This window comes from Grus americana, chromosome 9 (assembly GCF_028858705.1).
Source record: "Grus americana isolate bGruAme1 chromosome 9, bGruAme1.mat, whole genome shotgun sequence".
Taxonomy (NCBI): domain Eukaryota; kingdom Metazoa; phylum Chordata; class Aves; order Gruiformes; family Gruidae; genus Grus; species Grus americana.
The window spans coordinates 4717878-4741948 of record NC_072860.1 but is presented as its reverse complement, the minus strand read 5'-3'; the positions used below and the strand labels follow the sequence as shown (position 1 = coordinate 4741948).

The following is a 24071-nucleotide window of genomic DNA, read 5'->3' as shown; positions in this document are numbered from 1 at the left end:
AAATAAATTAAGGGTTAAAAATACATCATATGGGTTGGCAATGGCACAGAAGGAGACAGACTGCAGATAGTGATCACTGCTACTACCAGTCAACACTTGCTTGAGCTACTAAGGTCCTTTCTGCACGTTGACAATACCACAGCTATCAGCTGACCTAGTTACTGCAGGGTTTCCGTTCCCAGCACTCACAGCCAATACAATCTTACCTCAACTTTGGCAACTATTAAGGCTTTGTTTAAAGCTTCAGCAACTGGAATCAAGTGATCACTGCTGAATCTCAGCTTTCACTTAAACAGATAAAGAAAATACAAAGCTTCTCACCATTAGAGAAAAGCCTGATAAGATGCATGCCCGAAGGTCAAAAGTCATGACGATAAACAAAGAGAACCTAACCCAACATAGGTTTAAAATATTGTGATTTTAAAAGCACACCTGAATCCAGAGGAGGCCATGAAGATGATCAGAGGGCTGGAGCACCTCTCCTATGAGGACAGGCTGAGAGTTGGGGTTGTTCAGCCTGGAGAAGAGAAGGCTCCGGGGAGACCTTAGAGCACCTTCCAGTACTTGAAGGGGCCTACAAGAAAGCTGGAGAGGGACTGTTCACAAGGGCAGGGAGTGATGAGACCAGGGGTGATGGAGAGGGTAGATTTAGATGAGATATTAGGAAGAAATTCTTCCCTGTGAGGGTGGTGAGGCACTGGCACAGGTTGCCCAGGGAAGCTGTGGATGCCCCATCCCTGGAAGTGCTCAAGGCCAGGTTGGATGGGGCTTTGGGCAACCTGGTCTAGTGGAGGGTGTCCCTGCCAATGGCAGGGGGGTTGGAACTAGATGGGCTTTAAGGTCCCTTTCAACCTAAGCCATTCTATGAATCTATGAATCTATGATTTTTGAGGGGTCGCCTTCATTTTCTGATTGTATTCCTGGCAGAGCACGTGGTGGGAAGATGAGACTGGCTTTAAAAAAGGAAGCATTCATTACCAAAAGTTAGCACAAAAGGCAGCAAGAACACATTTACATCAGCTGGGAAAGGAAGAAGTCAAAGCTCTGCACAGATGACACAAAATGAAGAAAAACCCATTACAAGGAGGTAGGGGAAAGCAGGAGGGAGATTTTTTGCTTTCCTTCTTGATCATCCTATCCTATACAAGAACCCTCTAAACCTGTCTCTCTCTGAACACAGCTTTCACCTCCCTCTTCTAAGCCAAGCTTCCCTTAACACTGTGAGTTCAGCTATACAAGCTGGAGACAAAAGAGGAAACCAAACACACAATACAAACCTGAGGATTGGCCAAACAAGGATTCCTAGAAGTATCACAAAGGCAAGGTCGGTTAGCACTCAGGCTCCCAAGGTTAGAGGTTAGCCCTGCATTCCTCTCGGGGGGGAGGGAGGGGGGTGTGATTTTCTAACTCCACAGCCTGAGAGTTTCCTAAGCGAGCCAGGGGATTTACCCTGTTACTTTCAATAGGCTGTGTGGCTTATTATCTCCATCAGCTTGGGTCAGCTTCTCATCTCGGCGAGGTCCAAATAGATCCAATTCAGCCTGAGGTGAAAGCAAAACTTCCAGCACTGTGCTCTGTGTGCTTCTGGCGTGATGGGGGGTCATCCCCAGCGCTCCCCTGCAGCGTCCCCACTGCCAGGCGCTCAGCCCATGGTCCCACCACCATCTGTGTTTGTCTTGGGGACTGCAAGTTAGATGTAGATGTGACTCAAGCTACCTCCAGCAGCGGGGATGGTGGGGATGAGCATGCATACACTGCTCTCTAAGCTTTTTCTCCTTTATCTTCCACTATTAGCCAGAGATGGTGGCGTGACACTGGCTGCACAGATGCATGAGGGACATCACTGTGCCTAGCAGCATGGCCTGAAGACCATCAGCTGTGAGATCTCTGATGCTGCTCCATGTCCTGGAGAAAATTATGCCTATTTAGCCTTAAAGAAAAGCCAGTTGGTTTGCTAACATGTCACGAAGGACAGAAACAGTCACTTGGAGAGCTTTCTGAATATATGAATATATTATTAAAAAATAAAACCAAAACCAAAACCATCTCAGTGATTAATAATCACATACTCGGAAAAAGAAATTTAAAATAATACCCTCTTTCCCTGAGCAGCCCAGTCTGGCAGGCGTGACTCGATAGCCATATGGTGCACCTATCTCTACAACCAGCAGATCCGGATAACAGCGAAGGACTGGTTTGAGGGTGGGAAGCAGGCCCTCCCTGTCACTTGTAATCTTCTCACATCCAGAGGCATCTTAAGTCCTTTCTAAACACATTGATACTGCCTGAAATTCACCAAAAAAACCCAGCCTTTGTTTGTGTTAACAGGATGAGAAAGTGCAAGGCTTCCTGTTATGTGTGTGTGACAGCTATAGATAAGCAGAGACCTCTGGACAGGAAATCCGCCCAACTTCTGCAATGTGACTCGTCTGAAGCTTAGGAGCTCTTTAGATTGAAGCACCAACAGTATGAGACAGTGCTGGCCCGAAAATGGGGGACACGCTGGAGAAGAGCTCTGAGGAGCCCGAGATCTCTTTGGACAATGAGTGTTCGATGAAAATGGGGGACCTGGTGGAAGTCTCGAGTGGTGAAAAGGTCAAGTTTGATGATACAGGACTCTCTCTGGTGCTCCAGAATGGCCTGGAGAACCTTCGGCTCGAAAATTCCCTTACAGATGTCATCCTGTGTGTGGACAGCAGGGAATTCTCCTGTCACCGAGTGGTCCTTGCTGCAGCAAGCAATTATTTCAGGTAAGGCATGTAAGAAACAAACCCCAGAAACTTTGCTTCTTAGGCTTTAACTGTAGATCTCGAAGGAGTGTAAACTGGGTGCTAAATTCTGCAAATTTGCAGTGAGTCTGTAATTCTTGACACCTTTCAGCTCTTTTTTTAAAGTTGCAGACTTAAATAAGTCAGGTGCCAAGTTGTGGATTGGCAGGAGTTCTGATACCGGCACTCGGCACGTCTGCCGGAGGCATGCAAAGAAATGGAGAGTGGTTGGCAGACAAGTGGATGAGAAAATGGTGTTTTAACCAAGTATCTGTAGCCCCTTGTATTGCCCCTTTCGGATTCAGGCAAAGAGGAATATTCATTCAGATCATGTGGCATTTTTATTGAGATAGGAGTGGGTTTGTGGAACTTGATCATTTTTCCCAATACTGTTCTGTGGTAAAAATATATATTGCATAAAATTGTTGAGGGGGAAAGGGAAGGAATTTTCTGTCTTTCCTAGGGTTACTGAAAATCAGTTGCAATGGGAAATATCTCCTTGAAAGCAATTTTACCATTTTACCCCCTCCTTCTGGTCCTCTTGAATTTTTCATTCTTTCAGTACTACAATAGATATTCTATCTGAGACTACTGGCCAGCAAGAACAAATTTTAGACACACAGATGAACTCGGTATCAGTTTTAACACAGATTTTCCATTATCGTTTAGACAATCACATTTGCATGGCTGGGATTTTTTTTCTTTCTTTTTTTGCTGCTGAAGTGGTCAGATGACTGAATAGCTACAGAGGAAACATGAGAAAAAAGAACCTGTGACCACTTGTGACATGAGCAGAAAGCTAATTTTAATGGAGGCTAGTAAGCTTTGCTGGTAGTGCCTGGAAGAACAGTTCTGCTTTTATCATCTCATAATAGAGATTGTGTCTGTGAATATATGGACATAGGTATTATTTCTACAGATAGACTATGCATATTGCATATGTGAAAATGTACAACTAAAAGCAGAGATGCCCAAATATTTCTTTCCAGCATTGTGTGCAGGAAGGAGAGCGGATGCACAAATTAAAATCAGAATTACCATAACGATACTTTGACAAAAAAACCCAATTCCTCTTCCACTATAAGGAAAGGTGCTGCAATCAGAAGGGACTTCAACAGTTAAAACCAGGCAAGACAGTTTTCTGATAACTACTGTTGGCTAGTTTTCCACTGAGCCCTGAGCTATAGACTGTCCCTTGGAAGGAAGGGAGATACCTGGCTGGAGGTCATCTCATCCCAAGGCAATTGCACACGTCTGTAGGGTCTGCCCCCCCGGGTGCTTTTATTTGTCCTGGCGTCCCACGGAGATGAGATTTATTATATCACACTGTCTGCCTGTCCATCAGTGCCTCTTGTCACGACTCTTTGGGTTAGTTTCAATCACGTTTGGCAGAGGGTGGAAATCTCAAAACTGAAGTTCCCACAAGCTTGATGGAAATCCGTAGCTAGGCAGAGGAGAGATGCCGGGACCGGGACCCCACGGTGCTCAGCTGGGTAATGAGCACCGCGTCCTGGCCAGCCAACACACGCAGTGCCCAGAACCAGCCAAAGCACGCACTGCCCTCGCTCAGCCGGACACAGGCAGCCAGCACAGAGCTGGCGTCCTGAGAGGGATGGCGAAATCTGTGAGAGGAATAATGAGAGAGAATGGAGATCCCTGAGCCTTCCAAGCTGAGGTTAAAAGGAGAACACAACATGAGCTGGCAGCGTGCGCTTGCAGCCCAGAAAGCCAACCATGTCCTGGGCTGCATCAAAAGAGATGTGACCAGCACGTCGAGGGAGGTGATCCTGCCCCTCTACTCCGCTCTTGTGAGACCCCACCTGGAGTACTGCGTCCAGCTCTGGGGGCGGCCCCAGTACAGGAGAGACATCGAGCTGTTGGAGCGACTCCAGAGGAGGCCATGAAGCTGATCGGAGGGCTGGAGCACCTCTCCTGTGAGGACAGGCTGAGAGAGTTGGGGTTGTTCAGCCGGGAGAAGAGAAGGCTCTGGGGAGATCTAATTGCGGCTTTCCAGTACCTGAAGGGGCCTACAGGAAAGCTGGTGAGGGACTGTTTATCAGGGAGTGCAGTGACAGGACAAGGGGGAATGGGTTCAAGCTGAAGGAGGGTTGATTTAGATTAGATGTTAGAAAGAAATTCTTTACTGTTAGAGTGGTGAGGCACTGGAACAGGTTGTCCAGAGAGGTTGTGGATGCCCCATCCCTGGAAGTGTTTAAGACCAGGTTGGATGGGGCTTTGGGCAACATGGTCTAGTGGAGGGTGTCCCTGCCTGCAGCAGGGGGGTCAGAACTAGATGATCTTTGAGGTCCCTTCCAACCCAAACCATTCTATGATTCTATGATTCTATGACACAAGTCTGCAGAGAACTGAGCTTCACTAGTTCTGCTACTCACAAGGCGGCTTGTTTCATCTTGCCATAATTCACTAGAAGCTGCATGGGCCCAAAGAAAGAAGAAATTATTACAGGGCCTCTAACACCCGTGCACAGGAGCAAAGCAAAGGGACCCTGTGAGTCATGGGCTTCATTCCCCTGCAATGGCATGTTACACAACCCCCTTCCTGAACGTTTGGTGCCATAATGCAAGCAATCTGTAGCAGCTGACTTAAACACAGTTAAACAAAGTTAACTTCTAGTCCTTCCTTCAGCACTGCTTGAGTGTAAACTAGTACTTCTGACACGTCCTGCATCTATAGACATAGAAGCATTAACTCTCCATTTACCTGGATGAAGGTAACAAAGCAGAGAAGAGAAATACAACCTGACCAAGGCGGAGCAGTAATTCTTTACTCCTGCACTGCCCAAGGTAGTGGGAGAATGGGGCTGGGAGAGGTTGAAGCAATATTTTCCAGAGCATCCTCAAACTGCAGCACAGTTGTTTGAAGTCAGGTTCATCATTCCAAGCACAAGCACTCCAGTGTGGGTGGGTGCTTAAAAGGTGCTTCACAAACTGCAACTCCTCATTTATTTCATTGAGATTTCTCCCTGGTTTTTCTAAATTTACCCATTTTTTGGTATCACTTCAGATGTGCATTTCTTAGAGTAAATATTGGTTCAAAGGCTTAGTTTAGAATTACACAGGGACAGGAACCAGGGAAACAGACAATGAAATTAGTAGCCACATCTGAAGGATTTAGAGCCCCAGAGAAAATAATCACACACTTCTCTGGGTAAGTACAGCGAAACCCAGAGGTTCAGAGGCAGCATTTTAGTCCCCAGGAGAGAAGCTCAGCTTGATCAGTCCTGAGTGGTGTCAGGGTCTTCCCTCCAGTCTGCACACAGGGTGGGAATGAGGTCCACTCCATCTGAGCAGAAGGAAGGCCACTACAGGAGTCAGCTCTCCTGGATAGGATGGCCCTATTCACCCCTGCCACCTTCTAGAGACGCGTACTGGTGAGAGAGCATGGTGCTTTAGATGTGTGATTTCTGCAGATTGCAGCCATGTTATGTGAATCTGTACCCTACGAGATCAGGAGTGGATGGCAGCTCTAATGCAACTTTGCAGATTAGGAGAGAGGTGAAAGCACTTTGACAAAGATCCCTGTGCAAAGCCTCTGCCAGAATCCCAAGGCTGGTTTCTGAGCAGGCTTGCAATGGTGTAACGCTGGGTATCTCCAACTGACCTCCATCAAACGCTCTGGCTCTGCGGGACGGAAGTGAGAGCTCTCACCTCCCCGACAGGGATTGTTAAATACAAGACTGGAGTCACCAGTTTAAGAGATAAAAGGAACAAGAGCAGACAACACCTGCATCCTACAACCGCCTATTTCTCATTCAGATGAAGCATTCAGCACCTATCAATCCCGTGCAATTGAAACGGCTGTTCTGTACAAACCTTCCTCTCCGTTGAAACCCCATTCCTGGGCAGAAGTGGGTACTGAGGGCTGTTGTTTCCAAATGGCCACCTGTATGCGTTCAACGCCGCCAACGGGGAGAGAAGCGAAGGAGGATGCCAGTCTTGCACTCACTGAAGTTAAGGAGCATTTTGTCTTAATGCCTTTCAAATACTCTGATTTCAGTGGCAACAGAAACTGGACCATGGAGCAGAGCAGTGAATCAAAAACCTCTAATGAGCTGAGACAAGTGAAAGGAAAATGAGAATTTTGGCTGAACATCTTTTCTGACAAGTAACTTCTCTGCCACATTTCCTGCTCCAAAGTTAGATCTCTTTATCCAAAAGGCAGTTTTATACACTGAGATAACTAATACCGGCTCTCTCTTGCTATAAAATCTCTGCTGAGGCAAGGAACAGGTAGCACTTAGAGCAACGAGCAGCTGGTATCTTCATCCATTTGCCATTCACCATGCCTAACTGCTTTGTAATAAAAACTGTTGACATCTTGGTTCCAGTAAGATGGGTCAATCAGACAGCTTTATTCCAGCACCACTTTTACAGGACAAGCATGGCCTAAGACTTTGGATCTCTAGCCACTTCCTAGCTTGCACTGTCCTGTCAACATTGTACATGACTAATGAAGAAGGGATTGGTATGCAGGGTAAAGAGCACTTCTAATTACACTTTAGATCTGCACGTGTTTTTCACCAATGCAGTTGCAAGTGGACTCACATACTTCTGATCTGTTGAACCAGATTCCAAATGATGTGAAATCTTGCTCGCTGAATGCAGTGAACAAGATCAGACTGATCAAACTAAGTAAAAGCAAAAGCATTGGAAGAAATACTTAAAACTATGAATTGAAAATGGAGATGAAGATGCGTGCGTTTGCCTTGCAGCTATCACAATACAATGTGGACTTAAATAGCTCTTAAAGAGATTTCTGATTTGTATCCCGCATGAAATATCTGACTAGTGCCAAAGGTGTGTGTGGTGGTCACCTTTCAAATGCAGTATTATCCACCAAAGGAGAGGTGGTATCAACATGCATGAAATCACTGTGCTTTCTGGCTAACAGTAGTTCCAGTTCATGATTATTCAAGTACTTCTCTAGCCAAGAGGTACCAAATCTACAATCCTACCAGAAGCTCCCAAAATTTAGCAGAGGAAAAGTCAGCCTCTTTATTACAAGCAAATCTGTAAGCCATTCCCTCCTGGCCCATCCCTGGTATTAATGGAGTCAAAGATATGTTGGGAAGCTTAGAGGTGAGGCTATCAGACATGCATCTCGTCTAGCCCTCAGGGTTCAGTCTAAGCAGCGTTCTGCAGCTTGGAAGCACAGGGGTATTGAGCTTGCAAAGGATTATAAAGTACATGTGCTATATGTTAACGAAGTATGGAGAATGCCAGCACCTTGGAGGTTTGGGCTTAATGTCTTTCTGTACTAGAAACACAAAGAGTCTGTAGGAGGCCAGCAGGTGAGACATCACAACTGCTCTGCAGCATCAGTCCAGACACAGAGCACTTCTCAGGGAAGGTCCCAGCTGCCTTTTGCTGCCATGGAGCTCCAGGTCTACTGCAAAGTCCAGCTCTGGGGTATCCATCATGTGTGTATGCCTTGGCAAACTCATGAGTAAAGAGGTAAGAAAGCAACAAAAGGATTTTCCTTGTTACTTTGCTACAGGACTAATTGCATGAAATGTGAAGCAATAGGACTATTCTGTGTTGAAATCTATATAACCAAATGTTTTCAGAATGCCTCATCCAGGCTGGGATGCAGTAAAAGATAAATGTTTCTTTTCAGGGCCATGTTCTGCAATGATTTAAGAGAGAAATATGAAGAGAAGATCATACTTAAAGGAGTTGACGCAGAAACCATGAATATACTCTTGGACTACACCTATACCAGCAAGATGCTCATCACAAAGCAAAACGTACAAAAAGTCTTGGAAGCTGCCAGCCTCTTTCAGGTACAGATAACTCAAATGCACTGATCCAGTCTCCTTGCTCTGGCAACACCATGTCTTACCCTGGTTAGCACACTGCAAACTTCTATGATTTCATGAGTTCTGGAAGCGTTTTGCTTCATATTTACTTACATTGTGGTAAAAAGTGGCAGTCGCAGCCATGTACTGAAATGCTGCTGTGCTGGGTGCCATGCAAACAGGCAAACAGCCGAGCTGTGCCTCCAAGAGCTGTTCCCATGTGCAGCCTGCCAGGCAGCAGGGTTGCGTTCCTGGGGCAGTGCTCCCTAAGGTTCAGGTCAGCCTGCGAAGGCCATTCGTCCTCCAGCCCAAAAGAGTTGGTGGGCAGAGGCTGGCATGGCCAGCCAGAGCTGGAACCTAACTTTGTCTCTCCCTCTCCCTTGCTGAGATGGAGGCTCACCAGCCAAAGTTAGCATCTTCCTTTGTAGGACTCCTGATGTAAAGGGTTTTAGTCATGTCCTGGGATTTGTGGGAAGTTGGACTTGAGCAGTGTTACTCAGCTTTTGGTTCATGAGGTATTCACATGGCCTGTAAATCACCTGTGAGGTCTACCAAATTGCAGTCCCTGGTACCAAGCTGTAAATTGCTAACAAATTGTGACCAGCATAACCTGCCAAGTGCCAATGTGTGTATGTGTGGCCAGTCTTTTCATTAAGGACTCATGAACTGCCTGACTCCATATTCATCGTGGTTCATTATGAGCTTCAGATTCTTGAATCTTACAAACATGGGAGGCGTTGCTCTGAAATGAACCTTTGGGGTCTTTGGGAGTTACCTTTGGGGTAATGGGAGTTGGTACTTGCTGCGGGGAGAGAAAGGAGAATTATCACAAAGTGCTCCCCAAGGTAACTCAGACAAGGTGGTGTAGCTGTGATGTCGCCTGGGGCCGGAGTGCAGTAAATTACTGACATTTTCAGCAGACCAATACTGCAAACTGGTAGTGCTCAAAGGTTACTGTCGGTTCATTTTCAGGATACTTTTGGTGGTTTTTTTGTTTTCTTCTGAATCGCTTTTATTTATGATCATTTCTCAAGCATTTTTTCTGAAACCATCAAAAGTATAAACGTGGTTTTTTCCTTTCTCTTCCCCATTTTTCATTAAGATTAAATTTGATTCCCAAGACTGGTGCTTTAAGAAAACTATCAAACACTGTTAGAATAATGATAAAATAGTAAGGGTGCCATGAGCAAGAACAGTAAACTACAAAAACCTAGAAAACCAGGAATGTTCAACTAAAAGCATCGATCCCAAGTCTTACCGCAATGGTCTTGGATACTATCAAGATTTATGAGGCCTTAAAGCCTCACATTATACATGGATGAGGTTTTTGGCTGAAAATGTGTTTTGTGTAGAAAAGATTTAGTAACTACTAGCGTTCTGCCAGCTTGTCTCTGCTATTTATGCCGAAGAACAAACAAACACTTGAAAGAATCAAATGTTTCATTTCAATGTATCAACAGCTGAAAAGATTAATTCTGCAATTTATTGTGACATTTTTGTTTGGGAAATTGTTTCCCTTCCAATTAATGACGTGAAAAAAACAAATTCCAAATAGGACTTTTTTATCTCACTAGCAACAATTTTTGGCAGCGCCTCTTTTCAATCTCTCAGACTTGACAGAGAACCAGAAAAGAAATAACTTGCATGGTTCTAGATATTCCAATATAGATACTCCACTTTTCTCTGGAAACTATTTTTGAGAAAGTTTAACATAATTATGCCTTCCCTTAGTCCCTTCCAATAAGTTTTGACCAAATGCAGCCAAGACTGACAGCAGATAGAGGTGGAAGGCTATTCAGAGTGAGCAAGTCCTTGCTGCAGTGTGCGCAGAGATTTCCTCCCGGGGAAGCAGCTGAAGGCTTTGAGCAGGGAGCTGCTGAACAGCTAAGCCTCACCCTGAAGTGACCCAGACAAATTTTTCCACCTAGAGCAGAGTTGCAACATGAGTTCAGTAGTCACCTCCTCTGTCTGGGCTGGCGGCTGCCCAGCCACCATGCTCACAAGGCTGGTGCCCACCCCGGATCCAGCCCGGCACCCTCTGCAGAGCAGCTCATCCTTTCACCTCTTGGTAGGGCCAAGATCTGAGCTGCTTCTCAGGCCTGAGGCAGTGAGCTGTGCTTCACCTGCGGTAATTCAACAACAACCTTCAGACCTGTCTACCCGCCTTCTGTCCCCCAGGAGCCTCTTTATTGCCCCACTCCCGCAGCGTGGCTTGGGTGAGGGGCCACGTCAGCTGCTTTGGTGGAAGCAAAGAGTTCATGGGAAGGAAGCAAGCTTCTGAGCAGATGTAAAAGAAACAGTACTGTCCTCAAGGGTTGTGATGACCACTGCCATGGAAACGCCAGCTGCAGTGGGAACAGCAGAGGAGCTGCCTCACTCCGCTCTAAGCAGAGGAGAGCCGCTCTGTCCCCAGGGCACGCTGACGCACCACCAGCCTGATGGCCTTACTGACTCCCAAAACACCTCTCATCCATGTTAGGCCACTTTTCAGGACACTATAAAGGACAATACTTTGCCAATTATCTGAAGACCATCCGGTAGGCACTCAGCACTGAATGGCCAGGGTGGCTGTTGCAGGACAGTGCTAGTTACACTGCAGCCACTGCGCGGTGCCGGCCGTGCCAGCCAAGAAGGCAGGATTTGCTAACGAAGGGCTTCTGGGCAGCTCCAGGTCGGAAATGGGTTCGCAGGCTCAGAAAGCTGTCAGCTCCCCGGAGAGCCGCCCTGCAAGGGTCACTGTGCCCCTTTACTGCCGGGCTGGCTCCCTGCTGTGGGTTCCCTCGGGACGCAGGTGTTACTGCTGAGCCGGGACGTGCTGCCCCTGCAGCCACAGGCGAGCGGGTGGCCGAGGGCAGTGCAGCTGCAGGGTGCAGGATCTCACCCCGAGGTGTGCTGCATACAGAGAGGGACTATGAATAAGAGCCCTTTTGACCACCGTTCCCTTCCTTTCTGGGGTTTATAGCAGAAGGCAGGGCTGCTGGCACTGCTTATGCTAGACAGTTGAATCAAAGCTGGGACAAGCAAGGACTTAAATGGGGAGAATAAATTTTATTATTCAGAGAGAAGGCAAAGTGGAGGCCAAGTAAGCATATGGGATGTCTCTAGCAAGTGAGAACCTGGATTCAAAGGGGTATTAGGAGGAGGACACAGTTATTGAAGAAACTGTTCCCAGGGAACAGGACCTTTAAAATGCCTGGGGTGGCATTAGGAGGGGTACTTGCAGAAGGGAAAGAAGAAAATGTAGTGCTCTGCAAGAATAATTAGAGCAGATGAAGCAGAGGCTCAGGGGTGTCTTCCTCCTGGGTGCTCTCCTGAGTCACCTGCTCTCATGGGACTGACTGAAGCATGCCCAGCGAGTTTGAGGGAGTTTTGGGGGGAGTTTTGTCTTTAAATGAGAGGAGTGGTGGGGAGACAGCAGAGCAGAGAGACGAGGAGCAGCAGCCAGGGAAAGTCCTGCCTTGATGCACTCCCGCGTGGTCCGACCTTTCTGGTCCCCTCGGCAGGGACTGTTTCTCACACCCACACCTTGCAGTTCCACGTTTGTCTGGCCACGAACACAGCTACCCAGCGTGATTAGTGGTGCCTGCGTGGCCGTTAGACCAGCGTGCACCGCCTGGGAGAAAACCCTCTGGTATCATCTTGTATCACTCTTAACAAGCCATGTATAAATAATTAGAGCACTCTACAGTGGTTGGGCCATAGGCTGGTGAGAACAGAATTTTGGGGTCTATTCCCAGATTTGTGGGCAACCTTGACAAATCCCAGATTTGGTTTTTTTGCATCTCGCTACTGCCAACTTTTGAAGGGCTAATGTTTAACCTGCCTCAGGTCTGAGGACTACACGGAATTGGCAAAGCCCGTTCAGATCCTCAGGGAAATGCACTGGTGAGTTCAAAGCGCCAGCCCAGAGAACAGGCTACGTGAGCACGGCAGACACCAAGGGGCCGCCGAGCTCTGCCACGGTGCCACGGTGTGCCGCTGGCATATTTATATCACAACGGCAGCGACATATTCTGAGACCTTGTGTACCCTTGTTCATCAGTCAGTTGCATTTCTCTAAACTCTTGACCACATCTAAATGTAAAACAGGAACCAGGTAGTCTGTATGCAGCGTCTGCGATCGCTCAGCTCTGGTAAACAGTCTAAATGTGTCAACAAGACACTGCCGGGTCTGGAAGATTCTACCCTAATTACTGAAACAAATCTACATACTACAGTGTTTAAAAATGTTTCGCTTCCTCTTTGCCCTTAAATTACTGTTGTGCAACTTTCCCCAGTGGGGCAGAATAAGTTAAAATGGTTTGCTTGCTGACGGTGGATGGAAAAAGGACCCAAAAATCGTGGACGGAAATGTGCAGCATCAGTTCTGACCCATCTTTCTGAATGTCGCTGTTTGTATTGCTCAGTGTCAAAACCTACATGAAGTACCGATGCCCTATCCATATCTGAAATCACAGAGGTGACAGAAAGCCCAGGATGAAGCACTGTAACTTATCTGTTCTACCCAAAACTGTTTCCCAATTCCTGAATAATCACCAGCAACCCAGCTCACATCATAGTTCATGGCAAACACCCCACAGACATCTGTGGTCCAGGATCTGCACATTTGGGACCCTCCAGTGGGGCTACTGTGCAAAAGAAATTAATGAGAGTAGTTGTGATGCCTGATTGAATGCAAATATGGGAAGTTCTTTGATTAAGCAGACTGTGAGTGTAAAATGCACATCTATGTTTTTTTGAATGAATGGTGATGACAAGGAAAACGAAGATCACTAAAACCCCCGAAGACCTCCACCACAACAGACACTTGCTAGACAACCCTGGTTGTCAGGCAACTCAAAGATTTGCTGATGGTCAATCTCTTCCTGCCATGTCCCCCAGCACAGGACAGCGCGCCCATATGCTGCGGGGAGCTGCATTTTGGCCCAAACCTCCCAGACCCCAGCACGTGTTCTCCACCACCCTCGCAAGGCCTCAGACACGTTCAGAGTTTGGATGGTGGGAGCATAAATACAGACAGTGGAACCACCTGCACTCCAAAACCAGACTCCCCTTCTAGTTGATCTGAGCTGACATACAAGACGAAGCAGGGCAAGCACATCTGAAGCCTGGGGACCTCATCTGTGCTTTGCAACTCCATGTTTGGTAGTACTTTGAGATCTTATGGAGATAAGGGGAATGGTAGAAACCCCTTTACTTTTGTGAAACAAACAAAATTCAAAAAGCTCCATAGCTGTTCCGTGATACAGTCATACAAGTAACCGCTCTGTACTTATGCGTGCTTTTTCTGTCCACAGTTCCTTCGCATGGTAGATGCTTGTGCCAGTTTTCTCACCGAAGCCCTCCAGCCGGAGAACTGTGTTGGCATCCTGAGGCTGGCTGATGCCCACTCCCTGCACAGCCTGAAACAACAAGTGCAGAACTACATTATCCAGAACTTCACCCAGGTCCTGAACTACGAGGAGTTCCTGGAGCTGCCAGCCGACATTCTCTGCAGCACGCTGAAGAGCGATGACCTCTACGTCACGGAAGAGGCACAGGTGTTCGAAACTGTAATGAACTGGGTTCGTTACAAGGAGTCGGAAAGGTTTCCTCTCCTGCCATACGTGCTGGAGAATGTCCGTCTGCCCCTCCTGGACCCTTGGTATTTCGTAGAGACTGTTGAAGCTGATCAACTCATTAGACAGTGTCCAGATGTTTTTCCTTTGCTCCAGGAAGCAAGAATGTACCATCTGTCAGGCAATGAGGTGAGTAAAAAAGGAAGGTATTTGCTGCTCTTTCTAAATGTCTCATGCTTCTGCTCAAAAATCCCATCAGAAGGAGCAGTACCACGAGGCAGAAAAAGGTATTCACGCTGAAGTTTCACTAACTGGTGCTACCGAAAAGTCAAGGTGGGCCTCACCAGTTATCCTGCTCATTTAGAAAGCTTAGAAGTTTTTGGTAGCTTGTTTTAAAACAAAGCGTACAGCTTCCTGTATATGAACATCTGAGCTCGACCCTTCGTACACACACTTGTGCAGCTAAAGACCCCAGATGACCTCCCTAGTAAAAAGGCAAATGATGTTACTACTGACACCTCACCCTCTTAGCTAATATTTCAAGCCTAAGAAAGGAAGAATAATTTTCCCACTAAACTGCCACAATCTGTAACAACTCTTTCAAATCTGAATACTTAACATCTCCATTCATTACTTATGGGCGGAAATCTTTCAGAGAGAAAGAACCTCCTGTGAAGAAGACGGTCTCTTCCCAGAGGAGAGGTCTGCCTGTCTTCCTCATTTGCAGAGGTCCCTGCACCCAAAGAGACAGGTTCATCCTGACATCCAGTTGAGTCCTGTCCTGGCTGCTCAAGGCAGGCTGTGGTCGATCTCTAGCTCTTCAGTTGCCCATCCTCTTTGGAAAGTTAGATATCAGTCACATCTCCTGGCCCAAAATGTGGGGTAGAGGGGAGAGCAACCAGAGGTCAGGTTTCACAACAGCAGCAAAGGTATGTGAGCGTGTGAGGAAACTTGTGTGCCTCCTCAGTCAGGGAGTCAGAGGAAGGCAGGAGCCCTCAGGAGCATGTTGTGGATCCGTCGCTAACAGTGGATGTGTCACTGGCACGGGGGGAGAGACAGAGGGCTCTGTGCCAGTGACCGTCTAAGACAGTACACGGTGATCTGGGGCAGTGCCAGCCAGTCTGGTGGGAACTCCTCGAGGAAGCCTTGCCCCGCTCAGCGGTGCTGTCAGGTCCACGTGGGATGGATAAAGGGAGTGTTGCTCAGGGTTGAACACTCATGACGCTCATCTTCAAAGGGGCAGCCATCAGAGGCAGCCCTGACAGCTATCCTCCCTGGGGCTGACACCTGGCAATGGTGACAGATGGGTTGAAACCAGAATTCTGAAAGCTGGCAAGTCCTGGGACAGATGTTTTTAAAAATTTGCCTAATAATTTCCTAAACATACGGAAAATACAAGATTTATGGCTGTGGAAATAATCTTTTTTTAGTATAGATAAATGATGCCAATTTTTAGAAACATATTAAAAGTAGTTTAGAAAGAGAAGTAGAACTGTAAGCAAGCTGCCTACTGCCACAGAATTTAACCTGTGGGTCCACAGACTGCTTCTCTGGGGCATGCAGAAGGTAACAACTGCAATCCAATCGTCACTGATGTAAGGTGGCTGCAGAGAAGCGCAGACCTCTCCCAGCAAACTGTGAGGGTCTGCAAACTGGTAAATGCCCTGTGATACAGCAGAAGCAGAACAACAACTTTATGTGCTCCCCATACCTTTTACACTGCATTTCTGCCAGTGTACTTTGGGACACTAATGCACTAATTTCCACTTGCTTGTAAGTATTTCCTCCAGGCAGAACAGAAGTTTCCAAGCACCCCCTGCATTCTTTGCTCCTGGTGAACATCTACCCGGGAAGTGGCTTTTTCCAGTGTCCCTGAGACAAAGACCTGGTCAATAAACTGAGCCAACAGGCAGTAAATTAGAGCTAACCACATCACACAGCCTGGTGCTGGCTTTAAGTAAATCTTCTGGTTTTGGCTTAAAATTAAGGCTTATAAACAAAGAAACCAATAAAAAAACCCCACCCCACAGTAGAGAATTGCTATTGCTTTGACTCTTTAACATATCTCTTTGGGACAAATAATGAGAGCAGTTATTTTCTGCTAGTGCTAACTGTGCTCTTGCTCTCTCCAAGCTCCCCACGGCATACACAAACTTTAGGGCCCTTGTACCTTGCCCTCACTCTGTCAGCCCAAATGAACCTGTTCTCTTCAGCTGCCTCATGTGCAACCAGCCTTGTCGCTACTGCTCACCTTCATAGCTCTTGGTGCCACCCTGGGAATTCCCAGGGGGATCTGAAAGGATCCTAGCGGGTAGGCAAAAGCAACTAAGTCCAGCGTTGGAGAAATCCTGCTGAAAGAAGGATACAGCAACCTCTATTGCTACGCTTCTAGGATCCTTTCCAGGCTTTCAGCTTAGAGAGCATTTGATAATTGGTTCATCTGATGTAAGCCAGTTGTGATTTACAAAACAGGTCATCAGAAAAAAAGGTCACCAGACCTTCCTGAACTGCAGGTGTAAGTGCCCTGTGTACTCATTCTGTCTTGCTTGCATTTAGATTATTACAGAAAGAACCAAGCCCAGGATGCACGAGTTCCAGTCTGAGGTGTTTATGATCATAGGGGGCTGTACAAAAGATGAGAAGTTTGTAGCAGAAGTTACTTGCCTGGATCCTTTGAGGCGAAGCCGCCTGGAAGTAGCAAAATTACCGATCACAGAGCAGGAGACGGAGAATGAGAATAAAAAATGGGTGGAGTTTGCATGCATTACGCTAAAAAATGAAGTCTACATATCGGGTAAGGAACAAGACATTGGGAGCGGAAGTGGGGAGCAGAGGGTTCTCACAACTATTTCCAGCTTTTATCACGAGCACGCTTGAGGCAGCTTTAGTAGAATTAAGCACTACAGGTATTCATTCCTAACGCTTTGGCTTTGAACAGACTGCGAAGAAGTGCTGGATGTGTGAGGACATTGCCTGGCCCTGGCAAGAATTTTGCCACAGGATTCATTTTCAAACAATGTTAATCTATATGCATGGCTATTGTTCCTTCCCTAGTTACAAATAAAGGAGGTTTTTCCTTGCAGCCCATCATAGGGAGCTTCTTTTTACTCTGGCAGCAGACCCTCTGTTAAAGGTTAGCCGCAGAGGGGAACCCAAGTCAAACATCCCAACTAGGGAACGTCCCTCACACCTTCACACCCTTGAGTTGAGAGGTCTTTCTTCCAATTTGCCTTTAATCTCTTAACCTTCCCGCTTTTTCAAGGTCACAGGCTTTTTGCTTCCTCTCATTCCTGACATCTTTTCCAGTGTCTCTTCTCAGCTTTTCTTTTATGCTCTATCCAGGCTACCTCCCCGGCCAGGCTAACACCCCCTCCCTCTGCTATGGTGAGTCTAAGCTGGCTTTTCCTCTTACTGCTGTTCTCACAGGTCCTCTTTCTTCCTTCTCTGCTTAATTTCATATCTTTGACTCCCTCCCTCCATTTCCTCTTAGCCTTTCTCCTATCTCCCTTTCACCGTTCCCACTCAAATAAAGGGCTGAGTGGACCAAAGTCAGTAGTAGTTTCTTTCCAGCTAAACCAAATTATTAGTGTCTCAATCCCAATTAAACATCTGCGGCCTCCTGCGTATCCTTCCACTCTTGTCTTCTTCCTTTTAGCTCCTGTGACTTGGTTCTTTACTAGCCTGACTTGCGTCTTTCCAACTTAATCTCCCCTCCTATGTGCTCATTTCGCTCAGTATCTTGGTACAGTTTGGAGTCTTCCCTGCTCTTTTAGCATCTGAACAATTGGAAAGCCCTTTGTACAAGATTACGACCACTTTTAGATCACCATTTCCCCAGACAGTTTAAATGCTTTGACTGGATGGACTGAAACACTACATTTGTAGCGTAACTAAAAATGACGCTCATGATTCTGTTACTTTTATGAATTTAGTTACAATTTTTCCTCAAATTAGAAAGAACTGTGGTCTAGGGAAAGAACAGAAACAAAATAAACCTCCAGTTCTCTCAGAAATCTCTTCCTTCCCCCTGATGTGCAGCAAATTCACCCGCCTGGTCCAGCTCAGGCTCCTACCCGAGTTCCAGCCTCTGCAGGGAAGAACAAGCTCGTGGAAAAGGGAAATTTCAAGGGAGGGGAAGGGGAACACCTGCAGCCTCTCAGCCCCATTGTAACCATGAATGCTGCATTCAGGCCCTTCAGCCACTTCAGCTATTTGAGTGCAAATAAAATTCAACACATACATGTGAAAAATACTGAGACAAAAGCATTACAAACGACTCTTTCTAGCATGCTAATTATCTCCTATTCAATCTGCTATTTGGCCCAGAGATGAGCTCCATCAGTTTGCAGTGATCTGACTGCAGTACAGAATACCAATGAAGGCAGACGCTTTCTCAATGGAATATGAATTCTCTTTTCAGTATATTCACCAGTGAAGCAAATGTTTAATCAGGTTGCGGATGATGGAATAAGCTACTCAGTCTGTAAATGTGGTTTCAGGCTTAACTAGATCCATTCATATTGCTGTTAGACCAAAAATTATATGCAAACAAAAGTGCTTGTTTAAAACACTGCTCTCCGCTTTAGCGTGAGTAAAGATTCACTTGCAAGTCAGCTCTAGAATGAGTGCATAGGGTCCAATTCTTATCTTCAATCTGTAAATATGAAGCAAATCCAAGTCAGTAGAGAAAGAGACCAGAAGGAGAGGTACAAAAATGAGATCCTAGGCACATGATCCCAAGGTTGAATAGTAAAACTTCTAACATGTCAAGCAGGACTACTGTTGATAGGAGTTCAGAGTCAGGGCTTTTGTTTCAGGAGGTAAACCACTAGGCTGGCTGACGGGATCTACCCTGCTCAAGCTGGCAGTTCCCCAGCGCAGGCCTGTCTTCCAGGGATTTGGCACTACCAACGGCAGAATCCTCCACTATCTCATTTAAATCATCTTTCTTCATTTGTCATTTCCCAGCATCCTACAAAGCCCTGGTGGTGCACAAAAATCTCCTGTGTATCACCATGCTCTGTGTGGTTGGTCATTCACTCAGTATTAAAATGAAAGTGGTTATGGTCTGGTAAAGTGAGGAACAGTGATTTGTCTTTACTGAATATTTAGCTGTAGAAACTGTTCAGAGTTTCCTTCACTATTAAGTAAACTACATGCAGAAATTTTCTTCTTGTATAACAGAGCCAGGCCATTAGTATAGGTAATTAAGAAACTAATAATAAGGACCACTGATTTATTTTCTATTGCGAGAAAACATTTTTAAATTTAAACATATTGGAGATTTGGCGTAAATCCAAGCTATGGTATCATATTTACATGTGTCATATACACTACAGGTGGCAAAGAAACAAAGCATGATGTCTGGAAATACAACGCCTCCATCAACAAATGGATACAAATCGAGTATCTAAATATCGGGCGATGGAGGCATAAAATGGCTGTACTGGGTGGCAAAGTATATGTCATTGGAGGGTTCGACGGCATGCAGAGAATCAACAGCATGGAAGCATATGATCCCTTTCATAACTGCTGGTCAGAGGTAAGATACTGCATCATGTAACATTTTACTCATTTGGAACATTTCAATCAGAAAATGTTAGGGCTTTGAATCATAAAAATGAACAAGACAGTATCTAGTGCAATTATTTCTGGTCTGTAAAAACCCTAAATATTTTTTCTATAGAAATGCGTATCCTTCAGAAAGTAAAAATCACAGGATTGCCTGCCAATCATTGCCTGTGAGACATCTATTACCTAATTTTTCTTTTCTTAGTTGGCTTTTAAAGCCAGTAGTATACATGAACCAGAGCACGGGCTGAAAACTACTGCTCTGATACATAACATATATACATAACATGTATATCAACCTGTGCATTATACACGGTATGGGTTATACATTTAAGTTGAAAGTACAGATTTCAAAGTAAACAGGATGGAAAAAAAACCAGTTCTAACTGTACTTCAAGCAATAAGAGTATTAGACAGCCAATTAATCCATGAAATTAATGAGATTAGGCATCATAATGGCAGATACGAACCCTAGTTTTTAGATGATACAAAACCGTGCGAAGGAATCCAACAATCACAGCTGCAAGTAGAAAGATCAGTATGAACAAGTTTATTGTGATTTTTCAATGTACGTAAGTATGTAAAGGAGATTTGGGGCATTTCTGACATTTCCTAGCTTTTGAATTGTTGACAATGTAATTTTAATAACAGCATTTGAACAGAGCATATTTTCATTAGGGGGTTTACAGTCTTAAGAAAAAGCTGAAACATGCTTCTCCCTTATTCCCAGAAATGTCATTTTCCGAACCCTACTGATCATCTTAAAGGGACACCTGACTTAAAATTCAGCAGGCTCCCACCCCGTAGGCATCAGTCTGACTGCTTGAAATCAAAATGGTTACTAATGAGTGTTTATGGTCACACAGGCTGCTCCCCTCATGGTCAATGTAAGCTCCTTTGCAGCAGCGAGCTACAAGAAGAAACTCTATGTGATCGGGGGAGGACCCAACGGGAAGCTGGCGACGGACAAGACTCAGTGCTATGACCCTGCGAGCAACACGTGGAGCCTGAAAGCTGCCATGCCAGTAGAAGCCAAATGCATCAATGCTGCAAGCTTCCGTGATCACATTTATGTTGTGGGTAGGTGAAGCATTAATGTTCCTTCTTGACTAGACACAGCAGAGCTTGTTTCTGTGCGTTAGTTTTACCCATGAACTCTGTGGAGTTAATCAAATGGAGAGATGGCTCTTCCCACTGAGCTTAGTGAGGGATGGCAATCCAGCACATTCACAAACAGTAGTGAAGAGTCACCAAGTCCAAGTCCCTGTTAGTGTGCTAGGTATCTTGGAAAGCTGGAGCTAGCCCAGAGGCAACTTAAAGCCATCCAAAGGTGGGTTCATAGTGACAAGGGCATGACCTCATGGCTACATCATGTCTCCTCTCCAGGGGCATTATACAGCCCACTGCACACAGGATTTATGTAGGGATATGAGTAGTAGGAGCAGGTCATGGGAGCAGAGCCACTGATACCCAAAGGTCCAGACCTCATCGCTAGATCGTGCTTGGGGTTAATTCTGTCAGTTGCCAGAACTGGAAGCAAAGATGGAAGAACAAGAGTTTAATGGTGGTGAGCTGAACTGTGGAGGGAGTAGGGAGCCTGCATGCATCTCCAGATGGTGCTGGGAAAACCAAAAGAAGGAAAGAGGAATGTTTGTTTCCAAAACAGGAGCTCTGAAGAGTACCCCTGCTCAGCCCTGGCACAAAAAGTTTCAGACTTGCAGCATAATCAATATGGTGCTGAGGGCTGGCATAGAGCCAGGGTATCACCAAATAGTAAATGGTGTTCTGAAGGGAGATTTATAACGTGTGTGTGTATATATCTGCATGTGCACCTTGTGTGTATGTAAATACCTTGTGCTTCTCCTCAGCACAGGGATTGACATCACCCTCTTTGTACAAGATGAGAGGCAGAAAGAGAAGGCATGACTTACAGGCTAGCTGATACAACTCCTGACAAAATTTGACATGATACTCTAGCTACATTCATTTAGCATCTTTCACCAGTAAACCTATTGTTTCCCTATCTGAGAAACAAATCTAGTTCAGTTGGATAGAAATCAGCCCCACCTGAGGTTTAAAAGATAAAAGAGCTTTTGGTTACTGCATCCAAAGCAATCAAATTACCCTGACCGATGAATTACCAACTGCCAGATGAATCACTGTAACTGACAGTGTGTATGTTTTCAGTCTGGTCCAGTTGGGAAATAAAACAAGTCACCTCACAGTAGGTTGATCATCCCTGAAGTACTGGATTAGTATTGCCAAAGCCAATACTTATTGTAACTACAATAGATAAATGCTCACTTTGCCAACAGGTAGGATCCCAGGCATTGTTGCAACTCATCAATAAGACCATGCTTTCAAGGTTTCCCCAGCCCTATTCTATACAGTTGAAGACAGACTCAGTCCCTACAAATTTCAGAATAAGAACCATTCAGCTGCTGGCTGTCTCAGGAGGGAATATGTTTCCATAGAGTTTCTTGAGTACTGATGTATTGACCATTTTTCAAAAGAAAAGGACTCAGCAAAATTGGAAAAGGTGCACAGAAAGTTTCAAGAATGACTGCAAATTTGGGAAACATGGAGAAACTGGAGGTCACTCTCTGTTTAGCTTACCCATAGAAGATTACAAGTTCAGCCTGACAAACCCCTAAACGAGGAATGGGCTTTTGAAAACAGCCAGCTCCAGGCAGAAGAAAGTTTAAAGGGACACTGAAGTTAGAGGAGTCAGTGAAGAAATCATATACCCATTTCTAATAGAGACAGCTTACCACGCCTAGTCCCTCACGATCTAAGCTCTTCTAAACAAGATTGTATTTTTCTAAAGTCGTGTCCTTCAGCTGAAACAGCAGGTATGAGAAATGTCTGTTGCTGGGTGCACTGTGATCACACTGCATGACCACAGCAGTTTGTTCTGGCCTTAAATTCCGCAGCCTTATGAACAATAAGCGGCCTTCTGTGGATCTGGCTTTCATAACAATAAAATATCCTGTGACCTTGTTTTTTTTCTTAGCTTTGAGGCATAAATCATTCTTACGAATGTCAGGAATGAAGCCTTATTGAAGTGGGTGGTTTAGTTAAAATCCCTTACAGGAATGGCTGGTGCAAACTGATATCCATTTCCTCTCCAGGTGGGGCAATGAAAGCACTCTACTCCTACAGCCCCGAGGAAGACACATGGTGCCTGGTGACTCAGTTCACCCACGAGAGAGCCAGTTGTGGGATTTCTCCTTGCAACAACAAGCTGTTTATCACCGGAGGCCGAGATGAAAAGAACGAAGTCATTGCAACAGTGCTGTGCTGGGACCCTGAAACTCAGAAGCTGACAGAAGAGTGCGTTCTGCCTCGGGGGGTGTCTCATCACGGGAGCGTTACCCTCAGGAAGTCTTACACACACATCCGTAGGATTGTGCCCGGGGCGGTTTCTGTCTGACCGTCGGAGAACTGCAAAGAAACCCAATACCTCCGTGCCCCTGCCGCACAGACTGCAACGATGGTGGTTTTCAGGCAGGTAGCAATGGATGGGAATACCGCCACTAGGGTCCTCTGGGGAGTATCTGTATATATGCTCAGCCCGTGTGTTTCCTCTGTACAGTATATCCTTAAATTATCTTAATTCCTTCCCTCCACAGAAAAACAAAGGGACCAACTGTTGTTTACTCCCACCAACACAATACCTCCAATCAGGCAAAGAAATGTGATATGTAGGTGGGAAATTTACTTCCCAGCTATATCTGCCCTAAAATGTGCTTGAACTGGCTCAGCCTGGTCCTGAAGTTTGTGCAACTATTTATTGTGTTAAGTTGGATTTGCAGTACCTACTAGTGAAAAAGAGAAGGTGCTTTCTGGAATAAAAGATTTGTAACTTTGGTGAAATGTGACACCATTTGCCTCCAAAGCTGTGGTTTTTTCCAGTGGTTGGCACATTAGATTAAGTTAAAACTGGTTTGTTTGAAGACACTTTGTTAGTTTTTCAGTTCTGCTTGACCAAAAAAAAAAAAAATCCATCTCCATTTGCAAACCTTGCTGTCATTCCCAAGAAAGAGACTGCACAGGCTGCAAATATAAATGAACGCTAAACGGGTTCCACTGAACATCATTGTAGCTGTTTTCTAATAAAGCAGACCAACCCCCAGTTTCTTTGCCTTTTGTTCTATTCTGGGATGGTTTACTGTCCTGCCTGAAAGGCTTTTTCCCCACACTGTGGCTGTACGCAAGTGGAGTACCCGTGTCCCCGGCTGCTCGCATCCCTGCCTCCATCCCCACTGGGTGGCAGTGCTTTCCCAGGATTTTTCTCACGGGTTTTGATTTCCTGGAATGCAAACGGACAGAACAGTCTGCTGGAGAGAAAAACAG

General features: G+C 45.7%; 2 protein-coding genes across 4 annotated transcripts in view; one reads left to right on the top strand and one right to left on the bottom strand.

The window, feature by feature from the left end:
• The window catches only part of KLHL24 (kelch like family member 24), a 79285-nt gene that overhangs the window by 36623 nt on the left and 18591 nt on the right, over nt 1-24071 (bottom strand). The gene's annotated exons all lie outside the window — the stretch shown is intronic.
• KLHL6 (kelch like family member 6) lies at nt 2292-23601 on the top strand. Of its 2 annotated transcripts, XM_054836027.1 has the most exons (8): nt 2459-2595; nt 2675-2750; nt 8406-8571; nt 13884-14333; nt 16701-16938; nt 19484-19686; nt 20582-20795; nt 22847-23601. In XM_054836027.1, the coding sequence occupies exons 3-8, from the start codon at nt 8410-8412 to the stop codon at nt 23146-23148; spliced, it is 1569 nt and encodes a 522-aa protein (XP_054692002.1). In that variant the 5' UTR covers nt 2459-2595; nt 2675-2750; nt 8406-8409; the 3' UTR covers nt 23149-23601. The 2 variants fall into 2 exon arrangements, with proteins under 2 accessions (XP_054692001.1, XP_054692002.1); XM_054836026.1 differs by having other exon boundaries at nt 2292-2750.